This window comes from Bos grunniens, chromosome 4 (genome assembly GCF_055505025.1).
Source record: "Bos grunniens cultivar Pamir isolate PY7600 chromosome 4, Bosgru_T2T1.0, whole genome shotgun sequence".
Taxonomy (NCBI): Eukaryota; Metazoa; Chordata; class Mammalia; order Artiodactyla; family Bovidae; genus Bos; species Bos grunniens.
Genome location: NC_141168.1, coordinates 111,013,401 through 111,036,121, shown reverse-complemented (window position 1 = coordinate 111,036,121; position 22,721 = coordinate 111,013,401). Strand labels below are relative to the sequence as shown.

Sequence of the window (22,721 nt, the reverse complement as noted above, 5' to 3'; positions counted from 1 at the left end):
AAGGGGCGAAAGAGTGAGAAACTTGCACTCGGGCAGGTGATCTTCAGTAGGATTATCTCCCATCTTTTTTTTTTTTTTTTTTAGGCCTTCTGCTCTCTGCCAAAATTTAAACTGGTCCTTCCTTTCAGTTCTTGGTTTGACTAGAGCATGATGCTCAAGTTTGAATTCTGTGTAGGTCAATGAGTCATTTCGTTCTATGGCCAGCTGTTTATCAAGTCCATGCAGTCGGTCCAGGGGGCACTTGTTGGGTTTTTGGCTTGATCATTACCAATCCTTTTTCACTGTGGGAGAAAATAACCCAATCTTTAGTAGCAAAAAGACCTGCCATTTGCATATGTGAACACAATAGATCTGTACAGATATTTTACTAGCATAAGACATTTTTGTTATCACAGTGACTCCCCTTTTACTTCTAGAGTTTTTGTGGCCATGGTCACCAGAATATCACTTAGGATACTTAAAGCTCATGGTTGATTTGCCCATGGGTTTAGTGCTTTTCAAAAACTTAGAATTGCTCCAGAAGTGATTTTGCCTAGGTTGTTTATTTAAATCTCTAGATTCTCTTGTACTATGAAAAATGCCTTTATTCCCTTTGTTCATGAACAGTGTGCTGTTTGTTTTCTGTTGCCACCAGGGTTATGATGCTTATTGTGGTTTGCTGTTCACTGAGATTCTTATGTGGTATAAAAGTTTCTCTGTAAGTCTAACTTTTTTTTCCTTTTAAGAAATCATATCTTAAAGCCCCTCCAGTCAGTTCTTTTCTTTTAAGACATCATTCATCAAAACCCCCAAATTATTATTTTTACCAATAAGAACTATATTAAACTTTAATATTCAAAATCCTCATCTATAAAGATTTGAATATATAAATTGTGTTAATTGAATTAGGTTCTCCAGTTACAGAGCTTTGAACAACTAACTGGGTATAAGGTCAAGAATCTCTTTCCTTCTTTATATTGAGCACACAGAATTTGCAAACAAAATTCCTTGTTTACTAAGGATCACTCATTGTGGACTCTGATTAGACAGTATTTATTCCTCAGGGGTCTCACTTTTTCAAGTTGATACTGCATTACTGTTTCCCCAGGGAAAACAGGGGCAGGGACCAATTATAACTAAAAATATTTGCTGGGAATTTATAGGTTGGGGCTGGAAGTTACAGAAACCTTTCAAAGATAACTTAAAACATTGAGTATATTTTAATGTAAAACTATCTATGTTTGCCAAACTGATACTTAGTTTTTAATTTATATAAATTCCTCTCCTAATGAAAATATTAATAGATGTCTGGGCATTTTTATCCAGTGCACGTCCCTTTAACAAGAGAGCTCTCATTTAATGGAAATAAAAACAAAAAGAAATAAATAGGGTCTACTTAAACTCAAAAGGTTTTGCTGCTGCTGCTAAGTCACTTCAGTCGTGTCCGACTCTGTGGGACCCCAGAGACGGCAGCCCACCAGGCTCCCCCATCCCTGGGATTCTCCAGGCAAGAACACTGGAGTGGGTTGCCATTTCCTTCTCCAATGCGTGAAAGTGAAGTTGCTCAGTCGTGTCCGACTTTAAGCGACCCCATGGACTGCAGCCCACCAGGTTCCTCCGTCCATGGGATTTTCCAGGCAAGAGTACTAGAGTGGGGTGCCATTGCCTTCTCCAAGGGTTTTGCACAGCAAAGGAAATAAACAAAAAAACAACCCACAGATTGGGAGAAAATATTTGTAAATGATGTGACTGACAAGGGATTATTAGTCTCCAGAATTTACAAACAGCTCATGATGCTTGAGTGAGTGAGTGAAAGTCGCTCAGTTGTGTCTGACTCTTTGCGACCCTATGGACTATACAGTCCATGGAGTTCTCCAGGCCAGAATACTTGAGTGGGTAGCCATTCCCTTCTCCAGGGAATCTTCCCAACCCAGGCATCGAACTCAAGTCTCCCACATTGCAGGCAGATTCTTTACCAGCTGAGCCACCGGGAAAGCCCTCATGATCCTTAATACCCCAAAACAAACAACCCAATCAACAAATGTGTGGAAGACCTAAATAGACATTTCTCCAAAGAAGACATACAGATGGCCAAGAGATACATCAAAAGATGTTCAGGATCACTAATTATTAGAGAAATGTAAATCAAACTACAATGAGATATAAATCCACAAACAATAAATGCTGGAGAGGGTGTGAAGAGAAAGGGGCCCTCCTACAGTGTTGGTGGGTATGTAAATTGGTACAGCCACTATGGAGAACAGGATGGAGGTTCCTTAAAAAACTAAAAATAGAGCTACCATATGACCCTTCATGGCAAATAGATGGGGAAACAATGGAAACAGTGACAGACTTTATTTTAGTGACTGAAGCCATGAAATTAGAAGACACTTGCTCCTTGGAAGAAAAGTTATGACCAACCTAGACACCACATTAAAAAGCAGAGACATCACTTTGCCAACAAAGATCCATCTAATCAAAGCTATGGTTTTCCCAGTAGTCATGTATGGATGTGAGAGTTGGACTGTAAAGAAAGCTGAGCGCTGAAGAATGGATGCCTTTGAACTGTGGTGTTGGAGAAGACTCTTGAGAGTCCCTTGGACTGCAAGGAGATCCAACCAATCCATCCTAAAGGAGATCAGTCCTGGGTGTTCATTGGAAGGACTGATGTTGAAGCTGAAACTCCAATACTTTGGCCACCTGATGCGAAGAGCTGACTTTTGAGAAAACCCCGATGCTGGGAAGGATTGAAGGTGGGAGGAGAAGGGACGACAGAGGATGAGATGTTGGATGGCATCACCAACTCAATGGACATGAGTTTGAGTAAACTCCAGGAGTTTGTGATGGACAGGGAGGCCTGATGTGCTGCAGTCTGTAGGGCCGTAAATAGTTGGACATGAGTGAGTGACTGAACTGAATTGAACTGAAGTATCTGCAGAGAACACTGAGATGCAAACTATTTACAAAGCTAGGAGGTGATGATATCTGTGAAACTAAGGGAAGCATTTCAAGTAAGAAGTGGCCGCTTGTCAAAAATGAGAAATCAAGTGTGATGAAGACTTGAAAAGTAACCTTTACCTCTAGCAGTAGTTGGTCAGAAAGCGATATGAGTAATTCAGGTTATTGTGAGAAGGGGAGTGAATGTGAATCAGGAAACCATGGTGAATGTTACCTACTTTTTCAAAGTTTTTTTTTTCTTTTTTTTTTTTTTTGTAAAAAGCATCGTAATACTAGTGGTTATGAGCTTGGACTAGACCAGACAGTCTGGAATCAAATCTTGGCTCTGCATTTTTTTATCTTTGTGACTTTATGCAAGTTACTTAACCTCTCAGTACTGCTGTTTCCCATCTGGAAAATAAGAACAGTGATATCAGCTGCGTTGGGGTTGTTGTGAGGATTCAACTTACACATATAAAGCTCTTAGAACATTGTCAAATTATAAGAAGTTTACAGGAAGTATTAGCCATCATCAACATCATCAGTCTCATGCTGGAGCATAGCATGATGCTCCATACAGGTAATAGATGCTCTGTACAGTTAATAGATTAAACTGTATAGCAGAGAATTAGATTGGAGAAGTAGTCTGGGATCACATAATGAGGAGCCACATAATTCAGCTGACAGAGTATGGATTTTACCCTAAAAATAGCCAAAAACTGAAAGAATGTGTATGTCACATGTTTAAGCTCTGAAGAGGTTATTCTTTTCCAGAAAATATTATGTGCCATGTTCAGGTGGGTATGCTGCCACCAGGTGGCAAGTGTCAATTATTGCTGTACAGGTGAAGCAGTAAAACCGCGCATGCGTGTGTGTGTACAGGTGAAGCAGTAAACTGTGTGTTTTAATATGAAATATTAATTGATCCAAATGGCCAAATGTAAGCACCCTAATTCTAGCAGGGCACTTTGTTCCCAAAAACTGAGCAGTTATGTGAAGGAGAGAAAAAGAGGGTAATTGAAAAGATAGATTTCAAAGAAAGCTAACACAGGTATAGTTGGGCCTCATGTGAAACTGAAAAGCCATTTGGAGTCAGTGCATTCTGTCAAACCTTATTTCACTCTCATAATATCTGACACCCTTCTCTTTGCAAATCAGCTTCCTCTCCTTGTACCTCAGTTTGTACAAGACAAAAAATTACAGGATGAATTCCCATGTCTGTTCTATTCATTGGAATTGTTTTCCACAATCGACACTTAAAAGAAGAGGAAAAGAAACATTATTTAAATAGAGTAACCAGATCATGGAACAACAGACTGGTTCCAAATAGGAAAAGGAGTACGTCAAGGCTGTATATTGTCACCCTGCTTATTTAACTTATATGCAGAGTACATCATGAGAAACTCTGGGCTGGAAGAAGCACAAGTTGGAATCAAGATTGTCGGGAGAAATATCAATAACCTCAGATATGTGGATGACACCACCCTTGTGGCAGAAAGTGAAGAAGAACTAAAGGGCCTCTTGATGAAGGTGAAAGAGGAGAGTGAAAAAGTTGCCTTAAAGCTCAACATTTGGAAAACTAAGATCATGGCATCCAGTCCCATTACTTCATGGCAAATAGATGGGGAAACAGTGGAAATAGTGGCTGACTTTATTTTTCTGGGCTCCAAAATCATCACAGATGGTGATTGCAGCCATGAAATTAAAAGACGCCTACTCCTTGGAAAGAAAGTTATGACCAACCTAGATAGCATATTCAAAAGCAGAGACATTACTTTGTCAACAAAGGTCCGTCTAGTCAAGGCTATGGTTTTTCCAGTAGTCATGTATGGATGTGAGAGTTGGACTATAAAGAAAGCTGAGCACAAAAGAATTGATGCTTTTGAACTGTGGTGTTGGAGAAGGACTGATGCTAAAGCTGAAAGTCCAATACTTTGGCCACCTGATGCGAAGAGCTGATTCATTTGAAAAGACCCTGATGCTGGGAAAGATTGAGGGCAGGAGAAGGGGACGACAGAAGATGAGATGGTTGGATGGCATCACCGACTCAATCGACATGGGTTTGGGTGGACTCCGGGAGTTGGTGATGGACAGGGAGGCCTGGCGTGCTGCGGTTCATGGGGTTCCAAAGAGTTGGACATGACTGAGTGACTGAACTGAACTGAACCAGATCAATTCATAGAGTAAGCATCTAGCTTAGCGGTTCGCAGACTTTCCTGCACAGTAGAAGCATCTGGAAAGCTTAAAACAATTTCAAAGCCTAAGTCACACTCCATCCCCAAATCAGAAAATCTGGGATGTGAGCCAGGAGTCGCTATTTTATAAAGATCCTCAATATGCAATAAATTTTGGGTCCCACTTCACATAGCTGCTTTGCGTGATTCTGCAAAACTAAGTTGATTATACATCGTGAACTCTTATATGCCAGCTACTTTACTTGGTGTGCAACTAAAGATGTGTGGATGATTTCATGTCAGAAGGAAAATCTGGCTTTGTTGATAGAGAACAAAAATATTTCAGTCTGCAACATGACTAGTAAGTTGATACATAAATGTACTTTGTGAGTGATTTTAGGGATATTTATTTGATTATTGCATCATGCACTGATTTTAAACTCCTTCAGTAAGATTCATCTCCTCCCTGTTACTTTCTAGACATCTTTTCTAACTCTTTGTTCTCTAATTCCAAGAGAAAAATCTCATCAACTGCCTCTTTTCTCATCAAATCAAGAGTAGGAGGATCAGCTGGGGTGTCCTGGGTGGTAGGATCTCTGAGCACTGGCCAGTTTCCTCAGCAGGAAATTCTGCATTCTTCAAAAGTACTTAAATATGTTTCACCTACAAAAGAATACATATAAAATATGTGGATAAGAAGATGATTTTTTTAAAACTACCTCTGTGCCTATCACCCAGTTTAAGGAATATGCACATTTAAATACTTCTGAAACCTTTCCCATCCTAATCTTACCCCCTCCCACCTCAGGTAATCATGGTTCTGAATTTTCTTTATTAGTGCCTTGTTTTTCTATACTACGTATGTTTACTTAAACGGTGTATTAGTTTTTCTGTTTTTGAACTTAATGATATCATAAGCAGTCAGAGATTTTCTTTTTGTTCAGTATTGCACGTACTATTCCAGTATTAAGAATTTACCTCATTTAGCATTCTCATACCAGTGAGCATTTCGGTTGTTTGCAGTGTTTCTCACTGTTACAGACACTGGTGCTGTGTTAACTTGAGCTCGTTTTCTGAGACTTAGCGTGTGCCAGGGGCCTGGAGGTGTGCAGAGGTCATAACCCCATGGTCCTCAGGCCACGGAGAGTAGTGCCTGTTGAGGCAAAACCAAAAGCCAGCTGGTGTTGGTGTGTGTGTTGTGCACCTGGTCTCATCACAGATGAGCTCTGACTTGTCCCTTGGAGCTGTTGGTGCGTACCGGATGCCTCACAAGGTGGGCCATGGAAGTGACCAGCTGTGGCAATTCTTTTATTTTTTTAAGTTGATATTTCCTACAAAAAATGTGCGCATAAGAGAGATCAATAGTCCATTGTTGTTTTTCAGTCGCTGAGTCGTGTCTGACTTTTTGCGACCCCATGGACGGCAGCACGCCAGGCTCCCCTTCCTTGGTTATCTCCCTGAAAGTGAAAGTTGCTCAGTATCTGACCCCATGAACTATACAACCCATGGTATTCTCCAGGCCAGAATACTGGAGTTGGTAGCCTTTCCCTTCTCCAGGGGATCTTCCCAACACAGGGATAGAACCCAGGTCTCCCGCGTTGCAGGCAGATTCTTTACCAACTGAGCTATCAGGGAAGCCCCACTTTGCTCAGATTCATGCCCATTTAGTTGGTGACCATCTAACCATCTCATCCTCTGTCTCCCCCTTCTAGTTTTGCCCTCAATCTTTCTCAGCATTAGGATCTTTTCCAGTGAGTCAGCTTTTTGCATCAGGTGGCCAAAGTATTGGAGCTTTGGCTTCAGCAACAGTCCTTCCAGTGAATATTCAGGACTAATTTCCTTTAAGATTAATTGGTTTGCTCTCCTTGCAGTCCAAGGGACTCTCAAGAGTCTTCTCCAACACCACAGTTCAAAAGCATCCATTCTTCAGCGCTCAGCTGAATGTAGAGTTTCAAGCCAGCTTTTTTACCCTCCTCAAAAGGCCCTTTAGTTTGTCTTTACTTTCCTGCGTGGTATCATTTGCATATCTGAGGTTGGTGATGTTTTTCCTGGCAATCTTGATTCCAGCTGTGCTTCATCCATTCTGGCATTTCCCATGATGTAATCTGCATAGTTAATAAGTTAAATAAGCAGAGTGACAGTATACAGCCTTGACATACTCCTTTCCTAATTTGAAACCAGTCCATTGTTCCATGTCCGGTTCTAACTGTTGCTTCTTGACCTGCATACAGGTTTTTCAGGAGACAGGTCAGGTGGTCTGGTACTCTCATATCTTTAAGAATTTTCCACAGTTTGTTGTGATCCACACAGTCAAAGGCTTTAATGTAGTCCATGAAGTAGAAGTAGTAAATGTGTTTCTGGAACCCCCCTTGCTTTCTCCATGACCCAGCAAATGTTGGCAGTTTGGTCTCTGGTTCCTCTGCCTCTTCAAAACCCAGCTTGTACATCTGGAAGTTCTTGTTTCACAAACTGCTGAAGCCTACCTTGAAGGATCGTGAACATAACCATGCTAGCTGTGATCCATGAAGGGGAGTAGTCCATTACTTATGGTTTATAAATGAATAAACCTCAGGTTATAACCTGGAATGTATTTATGCTGCTGAGCATGATAGCATCCATTACAGATATATCTTGTCTTAGAGATTCTCCTTTACATGAACTGCTATTTATGTCGGAGAAGGCAACGGTGCCCCACTCCAGTACTCTTGCCTGGAAAATCCCATGGACGGAGGAGCCTGGTGGGCTACAGTCCATGGGGTCTCTAGAAGTCGGACACGACTGAGAGACTTCACTTTCACTTTTCACTTTCATGCATTGGAGAAGGCAATGGCAACCCACTCCAGTGTTCTTGCCTGGAGAATCCCAGGGATGGGGGAGCCTTGTGGGCTGCCGTCTCTGGGGTCGCACAGAGTCGGACACGACTGAAGTGACTTAGCATGCGTGCTATTTATGTATTTGTTTTTAATGAGATTAAACTTAGGTTGGGGCATAGTATTGTTCTTCTCACCATTCAATGTTAGCAGTAAATGAGGTGACAGTGAAATAAAACAGAAGTAGGTGGCTCAGTTGGTAAAGAATCTGCCTGCAGTATAGGAGACCCGGGTTTGATCCCTGGGTCGGGAAGATCCCCAGGAGAAGGAAATGGCAACCCACTCCGTACTCTTGCCTGGAGAACCGCATGGACAGAGGAGCCTGGAGGGCTACGGTCCCTGGGGTCGCACAGGGTCGGGCACGACTGAGCGACTGAACCTCCACCGCCACCAGGTGGCATCTGAACAGCGATGTGTAACAGCCTGTCACTGCTAGGAGTCAGCTTGCAGGATGTTGTGAGGGTGTCTGGAGAGGCTGATGAAAGAGGTCATCAGGACACTGTAGTTCTGGGACTTCTGCCTTATTTCTGTCCTTTGGGATGAAATTTTTGGTAGATGTGTAATTGTATAATATCCATTTAAAAATAATGATATCAACATATGGGCCCAAAGTTTTAATAATGAATAGTCTTTACAGATCTTTGAGGGAGGAGGGGAGGCAGTGATAATCTTTAAAAAAGGAAACAATTACCCATACTCTAATTTGTTGCTGCTGTTGTTCAGTCACTCAGCCATGTCCGACTCTTTGCGACCCCATGGACTGCAGCACGCCAGGGTTCCCTGTCCATCACTAACTCCCAGAGCTTGCTCAAACTCATGTCCATCGAGTCGGTGATGCCATCCAGCCTTCTCATCCTCTGTTGCCCCCTTCTCCCACCTTCGATCTTTCCCAGCATCAGGGTCTTTTCCAATGAGTCATTTCTTCGCATCAGGTGGCCAAAGTATTGGAGCTTCAGCATCAGTCCTTCCAGTGAATATTCAGGGTTGATTGATTTCCTTTAGGGTTGACTGGTTTGATCTTCTTGCAGCCCAAGGGATTCTCAGGGGTCTTATCCAACACCCCAGTTCCAAACCGTCAGTTCTTCAGTGCTCAGCCTTCTTTATGGGCTAACTCTCACATCCTTACATGGCTACTGGAAAAACCATAGCTTTGACTGTATGGCCTTTGTGGGCAAAGTGATGTCTCTGCTTTTTAATACGCTGCCTAGGTTTGTCATAACTTTTCTTCTAAGGAGCAAACGTCTTTTAATTTCATGGCTGCAGTCACTGTTATGCAGTGATTTTGGAGCCCAAGAAAATAAAAGTCTGTCATTGTTTCCCCATACTTTCATAACCTGTAAGTAATTACTGTTGACAGTTTGTTGATTCTGTTTCTGTGTATATTTTTAAACTTAACTTGTGTCATGCTCTGTATGTAATTTTGGCTTCTTTTCTCCCCTGACTTATATTGAGAGCATTCTCTCACATTAAATTTTTTTGGAAAACATGGTCTTTGTCAGCTGCGTAATATTACTTGTATGATTGTACAGTAATGTAATCATGGACCTGATATATCAGTTTAGTTTTTTTTTTTTAAGGAAGAAATCTAAAATTATTGCTATTGGTGCCTCTGTTTTGTAAAAAAAAAAAAAAATTTTTTTTTTTTGACTCAACAGGTGTTTATTGAGAACCTATGTATAAGCACTGTTCGAGACTGTTTGAGACTTTGATTTTGATGAAAATTCCTGCCCTCCGGGGGCTATCTTCTGGTTATTTGTTCTGTAGTAATAATGTGACATCATATACTTCATATATATGAAGCCTAAACAGTTTTTTCATAATTTTATACACTTAGAAGTTTGATCTAAACTCTATAATGTAATCATTCCACTTTTTATTCTATATCTTTTTTTTTTTTCATTTGGGATCATTTAGTAATAAATACTGTTTATTGAATTGCTTTTTCAAGCAGTGGTTTAAAAATCTTATTATAGTGTAGAATTGTAGTTTTTCTCTTGTATAATTAAGTGATAGTACAGGGAATAAGAAGAAAAACAATTGAAAAATGTTTTTCTAAAATAGGCACTAAAAACTGAAAGAAATTTTATTGATTGCCATATAGTTGATCTACAATATTAGTTTCAAGTGAACATCAGAGAGTCAATATCTTTATAGTCCACTCAAAGTTGTTATAAAGTACTGTGTATATCCCTTGTGCTGTGCAGCTCATCCTTGTGTCTTACTCACAGTGGTTGTACGTTTTTTATCCCCTACCCCTGTATCTTGTTCCTCTCCCCTCTGGTAACCACTCATTTGTTCTCTGTATCTGAGGCTGTTTCTGCTTTGTTATATTCACTGTTTGTTTTAGTTTTTAGATTCCACATAAAAGTGAGAGCCTAGGGTACTCATCTGTTTCTGACCTATTTCAGTAAGCGTAACACCCTCTAGTCCATGCATGTTGTTGCAGACGGCAGAAGTTCATATTTTATGGCTCAGTCATAGTCCAGTGTGTGTGTGTGTGTGTGTGTGTGTGTGTGTGTGTGCACCATTTTCTTTAGCCCGTCTTCTGCTGGTGGACACATAGGTGGCTTCCATATATTGGCTGTTGTAAATAATGCTACTGAGAACATTGGGGTGCATGTGTGTTTTTGACATACATGCATTAGTGTGCATTAGTGTTTTTGTTTTCTTCAGATATATCACTTAGGAGTAGAATTGCTGTATCATATGGTAAAACTGAAAGAAATTTTAAGAGATCCTTCTATACTTCCTCTTTTTTGTAAATTGAAAAAGCTGAGTTCTCTTGAGGGTACGTGGCTTGTCCAGTATCACATAGCTAGCTTATCAGAGTCTTTATAGACACAACAGTCCAGTACTCTATTATATGTAGTCTGTATTCTTTTTGAAACATTACTTGCATTCAGAAAAGTATGTGGGCCTACTGTGTGGCAGACAGTGAAATATGGTAAAATGTGCAAAATTAAGATAACTTTTTAGGCTGCAGAATCTTTTTTCTTAGACACTAAAGTTTTCCTAAACTTTAAGAACAGTTCTGCATTGAATGAGGTTATAGGGTATAAATAAGCCTGTCGGCCCCATGAGCTGAAGGTCTGTGGTCTTCTTCACATCTGATTTCCTCAGGTCCGTTCGGCACTGTTATTTTCCAGCACTTTGTATCTTTGTGCTATTGTTGGGAAACATTCTTCAGAGCATCTTTAGACTGTTGCCTTTGTCCTCTTTGCTTTCAGTTGCCCCACTTCAGCTCTACATACAAATTGTCTTTCGATCAACTGTGTTAATCTTCTTTTTGTTTTCATAGTTAAGCCCGTGGAGTTTTGTTGTAATAGCTTGTACAGCATGCTTATGCAACATTCATTAAGGAATATCACAAAGATTTAAAGACCGCACGGACAAGTACAAATAGTCACTGTAATTAGAAATAATGATTTTAAAAGTTTTCTACAGTAAAAATATAGAAAGTAACTCTACTTACAGCTGTTTTTGAAAACTGGAGAAAGTTGGTAACATTTTTAAAACACTTTATAATCTTTTTGGGGTGTGTGTGTGTGTGTGTGTTTGTATTTTCCCCCTAGTGTTGTCAAAAAAGTATATGTTGTTTTGGTGATTTCATTTGTTCATGCCTTAACCTCGTGTTCTAATTTTAATGTTGCTGTTTTTAATTGTTGCTGTTCATTTGCTAAATCGTGTCTGACTCTGCAACCCTAGGGACACTAGGCTCCTCTATCCTCCACTTTCTCCTGCAGCTTGCTCAAATTTTTGTTGATTGAGTTGGTGATGCTGTCTAACCATGTCATCCTCTGTCTCCCCTTCTCCTTGCGCCTTCAGTCTTTCCCAGCATCAGGATCTCTTCCAGTGAGTCAGCTCTTTGTGTCACGTGGCCCAAATATTGGAGTGTCAGCTTTAGCAGCAATTTTTCCAGTGAATATTCAGGGTTGATTTCTTTTAGGATGGATTGGTTTGATCTCCTTGCAGTCCAAGGGACTCCCAGCTCTTTTCCAGCACCATAGTTCGAAAGCATCAATTCTTTGGTGCTCAGCCTTCTTTAGGGTCCAACTCTCATATCCATATATGACTACTGAAAAAGCCATAGCTTTGATTACATGGACCCTTGTCAGCAAAGTGATGTCTTTGCTTTTTAATATGCTGTATATGTTTGTCATAGCTTTCTTTCCAAGGAGCAGGCGTCTTAATTTCATGGCTGTAGTCAGCGTCCACAGTGATCTTGGAGCCCAAGAAAATAAAATCTGTCACTGCTTCCTCTTTCTCCCCCTTCTATTTGCCATGAAGTGGTGGGATCAGATGCCATGATATTAGTTTTTTGAATGTAGAGTTTCAAGCCAGCTTTTTCACCCTCCTCTTTCACCTTCATCAAGAGGCTCTTTAGTTCCTCTTAACTTCCTGCCATATGAGTGGTATCATCTGCATGTCTGAGGTTGTTGCTGTTTCTCCTGGTAGACTTGATTACATCTTGTGATTCATCCAGCCTGGCATTTTGCGTGATGTGTTCTGCATATAAGTTAAATAAGCAGGGTGACAGTATACAACTTTACATTCATAGAATCATAGAAACAAAGAGAATTCCAGAAAAACATTTACTTCTGCTTCATTGACTACTGTAAAGCATTTGACTGTGTGGTTTACAACTGTGGAAAATTCTTAAAGAGTTGGGAATACCAGACCACCTTAACCTGTCTCCTGAAAAATCTGTATGCTAGTCAAGAAGCAGCAATTGTTCATACAACTAGACATGGAACAACTGACTGGTTCAAAATTGAGAAAGGAGTACAAAGCTGTATGTCACTTGCTTATTTTAAGTGTTTTTACATTTAATGACAAATGAAGGAAAAGAGTGAATGCATGTAATGCAAATTGGTTTTAATGGAAAGAATACTGAATTTGGAATCATATGTTTATGTTCTATTTTGCTCCTTACTCTTGGAGAAGTAAGTCATTTGTCCTCAAATCTCAGCTTTCACATTCTTTTCTCAGTAAGATATTTCATGACTCCTCCCTGCATTCCCATACAAATGAAGTCTTTTCTGTTTTAGATTTTCTTTAGTACTTAAGCTTTTTCTTCAAAACGCTTTCTGTCTCTTGAAATGATACATTTCTATATTTGTCTACATTTGCTTATTAGTTCTTCCTCCTTGGATTACAATTCAGGGGAGTCGGGCTTGTATCATTTCATCACTACCTCCTCTGCCTTTGGCACAGGGCAGACATGTGATAGGCAGTCCATAAATATTTTTTAAGTAAATGAACAACTCACTGCTGTCTATCATATACCAAGTTATTTCCTTCACAGCTATAAAACTCTGCAACCTCACAGCTTACAGAGAGCCTTCTTTGAGAAAATCAGGACAAGACATGTTCCCATACTACCTTACCGATATATAGGACTGTTGAGTGTACAAAATTGTACGCTAACTTTTCTCTTGTTTCTCACAACTCTGTGAGATATTAGGCTGCTGCTGCTGCTAAGTCGCTTCAGTTGTGTCTGACTCTGTGCGACCCCATGGACGGCAGCCCACCAGGCTCCTCTGTCCCTGGGATTCTCCAGGCGAGAACACTGGCCTAGACTAAAAGACCCTACAGTTAGGACTGTGTGTTTTGACTTATATCTGGCTTAGTGCCTCGCACATACATATCTGACAAAGACTCAAAAAATAAAACCATTTCCAGTTAGTACTTTTTTTGAAGTGACATGTATAGAAACTTGGCATTTTTTTTAACAGCGTTTTAAAATCTCCTTGTTTTATTGAGAATATTCATTTATAAATAAAAATTGAGTTTACGGAATAAATTCTTAGTCATTTTTATTTAGTCCTTTATTCGTGTTCTGGTTAGGGTAAGACATTTGCCTGAGATCTGAATTCGTTTTGAAAGACAAGTGTATATGGACATAATCTCTTTCCAGTAAATCTTGCAGCTATTTCCATGCCTACATATGTTAACATTTTTATATTTGGCTTCCAAATGACAAACACAGATGGCTGTAGTCTGAATTTCAAGCATGTTTTGGAATAAATGTTTTTCCAGTAATATAAAGTGTATCATTTCACTATCAGATGATTAGCAATTAAATAGTTTCTGATTTTTGCTTATCTGCCATTTTTCAGGTTTAAGATAAAAAATAACTTTGATAGCTATTTATGATGTGATCTTGTTTTCTTTCTCATGTTTTTACAAAACAGATGTTTTCCTAAAAGGCTGTTATGGGTATTATTATTCTGAGAATTTAATTTTGTTGTTTGTTTGGTTTTTCTATTTGTTTTGTTCGTGGAGTAGAGAGATTATTGTGAGAAGGAGTATTTTATGTTTTAATTCATTGAATTACCACTTTGAATTCTGAGACGGTGGAACTTTTTTAGGTAGTGGGATCTTTATATCATCTTAGTTCTTAGGGTCTGTGGAACAGTGCTTAAAATGATTCCTCCATGTTAACTTTTGTGTAAGAAAAAATGCATTATCTTTTTTCCACTCATACAGCAGTGAACAAAAGTTCTTACCTTCATGGGGTTTACCTTTTGGTTAATTGTTGTGAAAAAATAATATGACTTCATTTAATCAATAACCTAGACCTGAAACAGTGTTTGATAATTTTTTGTCCTTAGAAGTGATTAGTTCTAAACACAGTAATAAAACTGTTTTACTTTTTATTCCATATCTTTTATTAACTTTTTCACTAGGTTCATTTAATAATGGATACTGTTGTCTCAGACAGAGGTTTGTTTGGTTTTTAAAATCTTTTTATAGTGCATTATTTTAACAAAAATTTTCTTTTGTTATGTATTTGTATGTATAAACATTAAGTATAAATGTTATATATAACCCTACAGAGACGGAATTTTAAACAAAATCTTCAACTTTGTCCTGATATCCTCTGCTGTCTGAATATTTTTTTTTAATATCAAGAATGTCATTATTAATACGTTTTTGCTTTTGCATTCTTTCTGAGGGATCCTTTTAAAATGATATGCCTAGACTTCTGATTGCATTTACAGATAATATGTAACAGTGTTTCAGTTGAATTATTTTTAAGAATGAATTTCCTATTCAAAGTAGTTTAAATGCATTCCAGCAGCTTAATAATATACAAATAGAGGCAACTAGTCTTGCATCTGTTCCTTAAGCAGATAGCAGAATAACTGAATAGTTGTTCAACAGCTGGGGAAAAATTTTAAATGTGATGTATTTTTATGTTCTACAAGGTCAGTGATTAGATATTTCTCACTTATTAATTGGACATTTGTTAAGTAAATAGTACTTATCTATTAACTTTTCTTTACAGCAAACAAAAGTATAACATATGCTATATGTTATTCTAATATCTGTCACATAATCTGATAGTTAATGATATCAGCATTATCAAGATTTCTTTAGTACTTTATATTCTAAGACATTTACTGACCATCTTTGTAATTGTTCTAATTTATGTATTAATATGTTCATCTGTTTCCTCTTTTTAAGGCAAAAGGGCTTACACTTGTTCTTATGCTTTTCTTTCAGAATGACGGAGTTCAAATTAAATTTAGGAAGTGGTAGTTAATAGTTGCTTCATATAAAATTTAGAAAATTCACTGCAGCAAAAAGGAAATTTCATGTCAGCATAAGGAAAAATAGCTGTAATCTCTAGAGATAGACCAAAGTTGTTATGGTTATATTCTTCTAGTGTTTATCCATGCCTATATATATAAAGTTAATAAAATTTAAGGTAGATATAATTGTTGAAGGCTATGAGCCTGAGGCCTCTCTTATCTTTGTTAAAAGAGATGCACATAATTTTCCTCTTACTACTGCTGTGTCATAAACAATAATTAATAATGATTTACATTAATATTTTAATATTAATAATGGTTTACATTAGTATTATTTTAATTAATCCAGTATTGGCCAAAGTGTGTAATCTATACTTCTGATTTAGATAGTGATGAGATATTTTAGGTGATATGTTGTTGATCTAGTATTAAATAACAGTAGATAGTAGTGTTTAAAAAAAAAATGGTTAACTACTTTGCAGGTTTCTTTAAGTCTATCTGCCTTATGACAAGCCAAAAGTCTGTCTGGTACTAATAGATTCTTAGCACCCCTCTACCATGTGTCTGTTTCTCTTAGAACCTTCAGCAATGTCTAGCTAAAATTTTAATAATATAGTTTTATATTTTATTGTATTCATTTTTGTTTCTTTTTTTTTTAACTCAAATGACATTGTCTTTTATGTCAAGGATTCAAAGTCTCCTTTTAAAATAAATCTGAATAAGAAAAATACACTAAAAAAAAAAAAGAAAGAAAAATACACTAGTTAAACATATTAAGTAAATGGTAAGTCTGGGTGACAACTGGAATATGGTATGCAAATGGTTAAGGGCTGGGAGGCACTATTGTTTGATACAATAATATTGATAAAAATATCTATAATTTTTCCCACTATAAATAAGGCTACATTGATCATTTGTATAGCTGAAGCTTTTTGCATGAAATAATTACATTTACTAGAATATGTAATTAGAATTTGCAGAAATTCCATAGAGTAAATGCATTTAGATTTCCTGTGTTTTCATATAATCTCATATGCAGAGATTATAGTTTTACTGAACAATGAATGAGGGCACCTGTTTTTTGTTCTTTTTATTCTCCCCAACTCTGGGCTAATTTCTTTCTTTAGACATGATATTTTCAGTTCTTCTCAATATTTGAATAGCATTCATTCAGAAATACCTGGTTTCTTTGCAATTCAGCAGTCATTCTTATATTAAAGACAGTATCCATTGTCCTTTATTTTATCATCATTTTAGTGATGGGTTTATCCTTTAAAGAAAATGACTCCAAAGCTACTTTTTTCTTAGTGGTGATAAAGAAAACTTATCTTTGACAATAATGATTTTTTTTTTTTTCCTGTAGCTTGCCCAGTTTCGACAAAGGAAAGCTCAGTCTGATGGGCAGAATCCTAAGAAGCAGAAAAAAAAGAGAAAAACTTCAAGCAGTAAACATGACATGTCAGCATACCATGCTGTAAACATTGAGCAATCACAGAGTGATGAGACGTTTGTAAATAATTCTCAGAGATCAGGAACGGCCGTGCCTCCTGAATCCACAATAACGAGAGCTCTACACAGTGGAGAAATAGTTAAATGTGACCAGGTCTTCTCTGTTGAAGTAAGTATTCATCTCGATTTTTAAATAGTAGCATTCTAAGTATAAAGTTATTGTAATAACATCACTCATTAGTATCCCGTGTGGTTTTTGTGAGCTTGATTCAACACACATTTATTGAGCAACTGTAATACTCCAAAGATTGAGCACAGAGGATACAAAGATAAATACGACAGTCTCTGTACTTTAGGAAGGTCAGTCTAGTGGGGAAGGTAGACGTAAGACAGGTTAAATAGTCTGATGAGAGCTGTGCTAACAGCAATGCATATGGTGCCCTAAAGTGCCATGATTTGGGGGAATCCCCAAATTGGTCTTGTGTGTGTTACTTGGGAAAGTTTCCTGGAAGAGATAATAGAACCAGGTCTTGAAGTGTAAGTTAAAATTAGCTAGAGGCAAAGAAGTAGGACAGACAACCTCTGTGCTAAAGAATCAGCATTCTCAAAGACATGAAACAGTGTGATGTGTCTTGGAAGCCTTAAGTAGTTGAGTTTTAAATGGATATCCAAGTGACCCCGATAGGGTGGTGGTAAAGGTGAAGCACCTGGCCCATAGAAAGTTTTCCTCAATAAATGCTAATTTCCTTCCCCCCATTAATGGTGGAATTTCCAAGAATAAGGAGATGAGGGAGAGGTTAAGAGTGGATTGGGTGGTGGGTGGCATGGCAGTACTCCAACTAAGACCGAGCTTAGAGAACTGTGGGATGCTTAGGAGGAAGAGTGTTGGCCAAGGCATATGACGATTATAGTGTGGGTTGTGCGCTGGCATGCTTAGCTGGAAATAGGGTTTAGATGTATAGGCTTCTGTCAAGAGTCAGAGATGTCATAGAGATTTGCTGTTCATCATAGAAGTGGATCTTACTGAGCTTTTCCTGCTTAGAGTTTTTTGAGCATTTTGGATACATAGATGAATGTTTTTCATCATATTTGGGAAGTTTTCAGTCATTATACCTTCAAATACTCTTTCTCACGCCTTCTCCTTCTGTGTCTCCATTATGCATATGTTAGTACATTTGGTATTGCTGCCCAGATCTTTGATGATCTATTCTCTTTATTTACTTACACTGTTGCGTCGGGTCGTGGTTGCGTCACACAGGCTTTCTCCCTGTGGCACGCAGGCTCTCCAGTTGTGTTGCACAGACTCCAGGGTGCACGGGCATGGTTGCCTCACAGCATGTGGGATCTCAGTTTCCCTGACCAGGGACTGAACCCGTGTCCCCTCCATTGCAAGGCAGATTCTTAACCGCTGGACCACCAGGGAAGTCCTTGTTCTTTTTTTTTTTTTAATTCTTTTTTTCCCTCAAACTGGGTAATTTCAGTTGAACTTTTTTGAAATTTGCTGATTCTTCTTCCTCCTCAGATCTGCTGGTAAACCCCTGTAGTGAATTTTACATTTCAGTTATTTTACTTTTAACTTCAGAATTTGATTGTTTTTATATATGTTCTTTTTTCTTTAATATTCCCTATTTAGTGAGGCATTGTTCTTATAACTTTCTTTAGTTTTTTAGGCATTGTTTCCTCCATTTATGTGACTTAAGAAATATGTAACTTAAAATCTTTGTCTAATAAGTACAATATTTATGTTTCCTTAGGGACAGTTTCTACCGACTACTGTTTTTCTTGGGTATGGCCCATATTTTCCTTTTTCTGTATAATTTTTTGTTGAAGTCTGGATCTTTTATGTAATAAAATATGACAACTGTGGTGCTTGATTTGATTTGAAGAATATTTTCATTTTCTGCCAGACAAATCAATACCTGGGCCCTTCTCTGGAATTTTAGCATTTCAAGTACAGAGTGTCTTGCTCACCGTTGTATCCTCAGTAGCACAGTTTTTAGTACACAATATGTGGCTCAGATGGTAAAGCGTCTTCCTGCAATGCAGGAGACCTGGGTTCAATCCCCGGGTTAGGGAAATCCCCTGGAGAAGGAAATGGCAATCCACTCCAGTACTCTTGCCTGTAAAATCCCATGGTTGGAGGAGCCTGATAGGTAACACTCCATGGGGTTGCAAAGAGTCAGACACGACTGAGCGACTTCAGTTTCATGCATTTAATCAGTAGTCCATTTAAAAGACTTTAGTGAGTGAACAAACCAAGAGGGCATACATCATGAAAGTATATTAGATTTAAAAGAGGGCCATGTACGTCATTTACAGGATTTTAGAATAGGAGTAAGCTTCTTATTTCTGTTCCTGGCATCAGTTACTACATCAGTGAGGAGATGGACTTGAAACTTGGTCTTGAGAGCTGAGTACACTTTCTCTACGTGTAGGTGAGAAGGGAGACAGTGATGCTTCATATTTGGTTGTTTATGGGTTTTGGTTTCTTTGGTTGTTTAGTTTTGTTTTTTGTGTGTTTTTTTGGGGGGGTCATTGGACAGGTACTTTGTTATCTTTCCCCATTTTGAAGGAATACTCTTCAGACTTCACTGTGTATACAGATCATGTGTGCGATCTTTTTAAAATACAGATTTCTAATTCAGCAAGTCTGGGTGGAACCCATGAGTCAAATTTTTTTTTAATTGAAATATAACTAATTTACAATGTTGTGTAGTTTCTGGTGTACAGCAAAGTGATTCAGTTATACATATATACATATTTAGGTACACTTTTTAATATCTTTTCCACTGTGGTTTATTACAAGGTATAAAATATAGCTCTGTGTGCTACACAGTAGCACCTGTTTTTTATCTATTTATATATAGTAGATTGTATCTGCTAATCTCAAACTTGTAATCTCTCTCTCCTGCCTTCTTTGGTAACCATGTTTGTTTTCTGTGTTTACGAGTTTGCTTCTGTTTTGTAAATAGGTTCATTTGTGTCATTTTTAAAGTGGTATCGTATGATTTTTGTCTTTCTCTGATTTACTTCTTTTGGTATGATAATCTCGAGGTCCATCCATGTTGCTGCACATGGTATTTCATTTTTTTATGGTTGAGTAATACTCTGTGTTCTGTGCCTGTGTGTGTATATCAAATTCTTTATCCATTCTTCTGTCGATGGACACTTAGGCTGTCTCTGTGTCTTGGCTGTTGTAAGTAGTGCTGCTGTGAACATCAGGGATGCATGTGTCTTTCTGAATTAGAGTTTTCTTCAGATATGATCCGAGAGTGTGATTGCTGGATCATATGGTAATCACCTGAAGTGTTATGTTGGCTATGGGTTTGTCATAAATAGCTTTGATTATGTTGACATCTGTTCCCTTTATACCAACTTTGATAAGAGTTTTTATGATAAATGGATATTGCACAAAAATAAACTCAAAATGGATAAAAGACCCTGAATATTAGACTGGATAGTATAAAACTGAGGAAAATGTAGGCAGAAACTGACATAAATTGTAGCGATCTTTTTCGATCTGTTTCCTAGAGGAATGGACATAAAAGCAAAAATAAGCAAATGGGACCTAATTAAGCACAGGAGTTTTTGCACAGCAAAGGAAACCATAAACAAAACAAAAAGACAAAATACAGAATGGGAGATAATATTTGTAAATAATGTGACCAATAAGGGATTAATGTCCAAAATTTATAAACAGCTTTCTGCTCAATATCAAAAACACAAACCAATTGAAAGCTAGGCAAAGGACTAAATAGACACTTCTCCAAAGAAGATACACACATGGCTAAGAGGCACCTGAAAGGATGCTCAGCATCACTAATTATTAGAGGATGTAAGTCAAAACTATAGTAAGATATCCCCTCATACCAGTCAGAAGATAGCAAATTATAATCACTAAGTCTGTGAATCTGCTTCTGTTTTGTACGTAATTCATTTATATCATTATTTTTTAGGTTCTACATAAGAGTGACATCATATGTTATTTGTCTTTATCTAACTTCATTTAGTATAATAATCTCCAGGTCCATCAGTGTTGGCATAGAGGGCATTATTTCTTTCTTCTTATTGATTGGGTAATATTCCATTACATATATGTACTTTATTTTCTTGGGTTCCAAAATCACTGCAGATGGTGACTGCAGCCATGAAATTAAAAGACACTTGCTCCTTGGAAGAAAAATTATGACCAACCTACACAGCATATTAAAAAGCAGAGACATTACTTTGCCAACAAAGGTCCATCTAGTCAAAGCTGTGGTTTTTCCAGCGGTCATGTGTGCATATGAGAGTTGGACTATAAAGAAAGCTGAGCACAGAAGAAATGATGCTTGTGAACTGTGGTATTGGGAGAAGACTCTTGAGAGTCCCTTGGACTGCAGGGAGATCTAACCAGTCCATCCTAAAGGAAATCAGTCCTGAATATTCATTGGAAGGACTGATGCTGAAGCTGAAAATCCAATACTTTGGCCACCTCATGTGAAGAACTGACTCATTGGAAAAGACCCTGATGCTGGAAAAGATTGAAGGTGGGAGGAGTAGGGGATGACAGAGGATGAGATGGTTGGATGGCATCACTGACTCGATGGACATGAGCTTGAGCAAGCTCTGGGAGTTGGTGATGGACAGGGAAGCCTGGCGTGCTGTATGTAGTCCATGGGGTCGCAAAGAGTTGGACACAAAGATCACTGCAGATGGTGACTGCAGCTATGAAATTAAAAGACGCTTACTCCTTGGAATTAAAGTTATGACCAACCTAGATAGCATATTCAAAAGCAGAGACGTTACTTTGCCAACAAAGGTCCGTCTAGTCAAGGCTATGGTTTTTCCAGTGGTCATGTATGGATGTGAGAGTTGGATTGTGAAGAAAGCTGAGCGCCGAAGAATTGATGCTTTTGAACTGTGGTGTTGGGGAAGACTCTTGAGAGTCCCTTGGACTGCAAGGAGATCCAACCAGTCCATCCTAAAGGAGATCAGTCCTGGGTGTTCATTGGAAGGACTGATGCTAAAGCTGAAACTCCCAATACTTTGGCCACCTGATGCGAAGAGCTGACTCATTGGAAAAGACTCTGATGCTGGGAGGGATTGGGGGCAGGAGGAGAAGGGGATGACAGAGGATGAGATGTCTGGATGGCATCACCGACTCAATGGACATGTGTTTGGTTAGACTCTGGGAGTTGGTGATGGACAGGGAGGCCTGATGTGCTGCGGTTCATGGGGTTGCAAAGAGTCAGACACAACTGAGCAACTGAACTGAATTGAGCGACTGAACTGACTGACCAGGTCCTCTTTATTCATTCCTCTGTCAGTGGACATTTAGGTTGCTTCCATGTCTTGGCTGTTGTCACTGCAGTGAACATTGGAGCGCATGTATGCTTTGAACCATGGTTTTCTGCAGTTATATGCTCAGAAGTGGTATTACTGGATCTTACGGTAGCTCTATTTTTAATTTTTTAAGGAGCCTCCATATGATTCTCCATAGTATCTACCAATTTACTTTTTCCCATAAACTGTGTAGGAGGGTTCCCATTTCTCCACACACTCTGCTACATTTTTTGTTTGTACACTTTGTGATGATGGCCATTCTGACTGGTGTGAGGGGAAGGAATAGATAGAGAGTTTGGGATGGACGTGTACACTCTACTACATTTAAAATAGATAACCAACAAGGACCTACGGTATAGCACAGGGACCTCTGCTCAATATTCTCTAATAACCTAAATGGGAAAGAACTTGAGAAAGAATGGATGCGTTGGTTTGTATTAATATAACTG

At 38.5% G+C, this 22,721-nt stretch overlaps 1 protein-coding gene across 13 annotated transcripts in view; it reads left to right on the top strand.

Moving 5' to 3' along the window:
- The window catches only part of AKAP9 (A-kinase anchoring protein 9), a 168,288-nt gene that overhangs the window by 8,841 nt on the left and 136,726 nt on the right, over positions 1-22,721 (top strand). For all 13 annotated transcript variants that reach the window (XM_086397964.1, XM_086397963.1, XM_086397968.1 and 10 more), the window contains exon 2: positions 16,862-17,116. In XM_086397964.1, the coding sequence (XP_086254090.1) occupies positions 16,862-17,116 (255 nt within the window). The remainder of the gene's footprint in view (positions 1-16,861; positions 17,117-22,721) is intronic.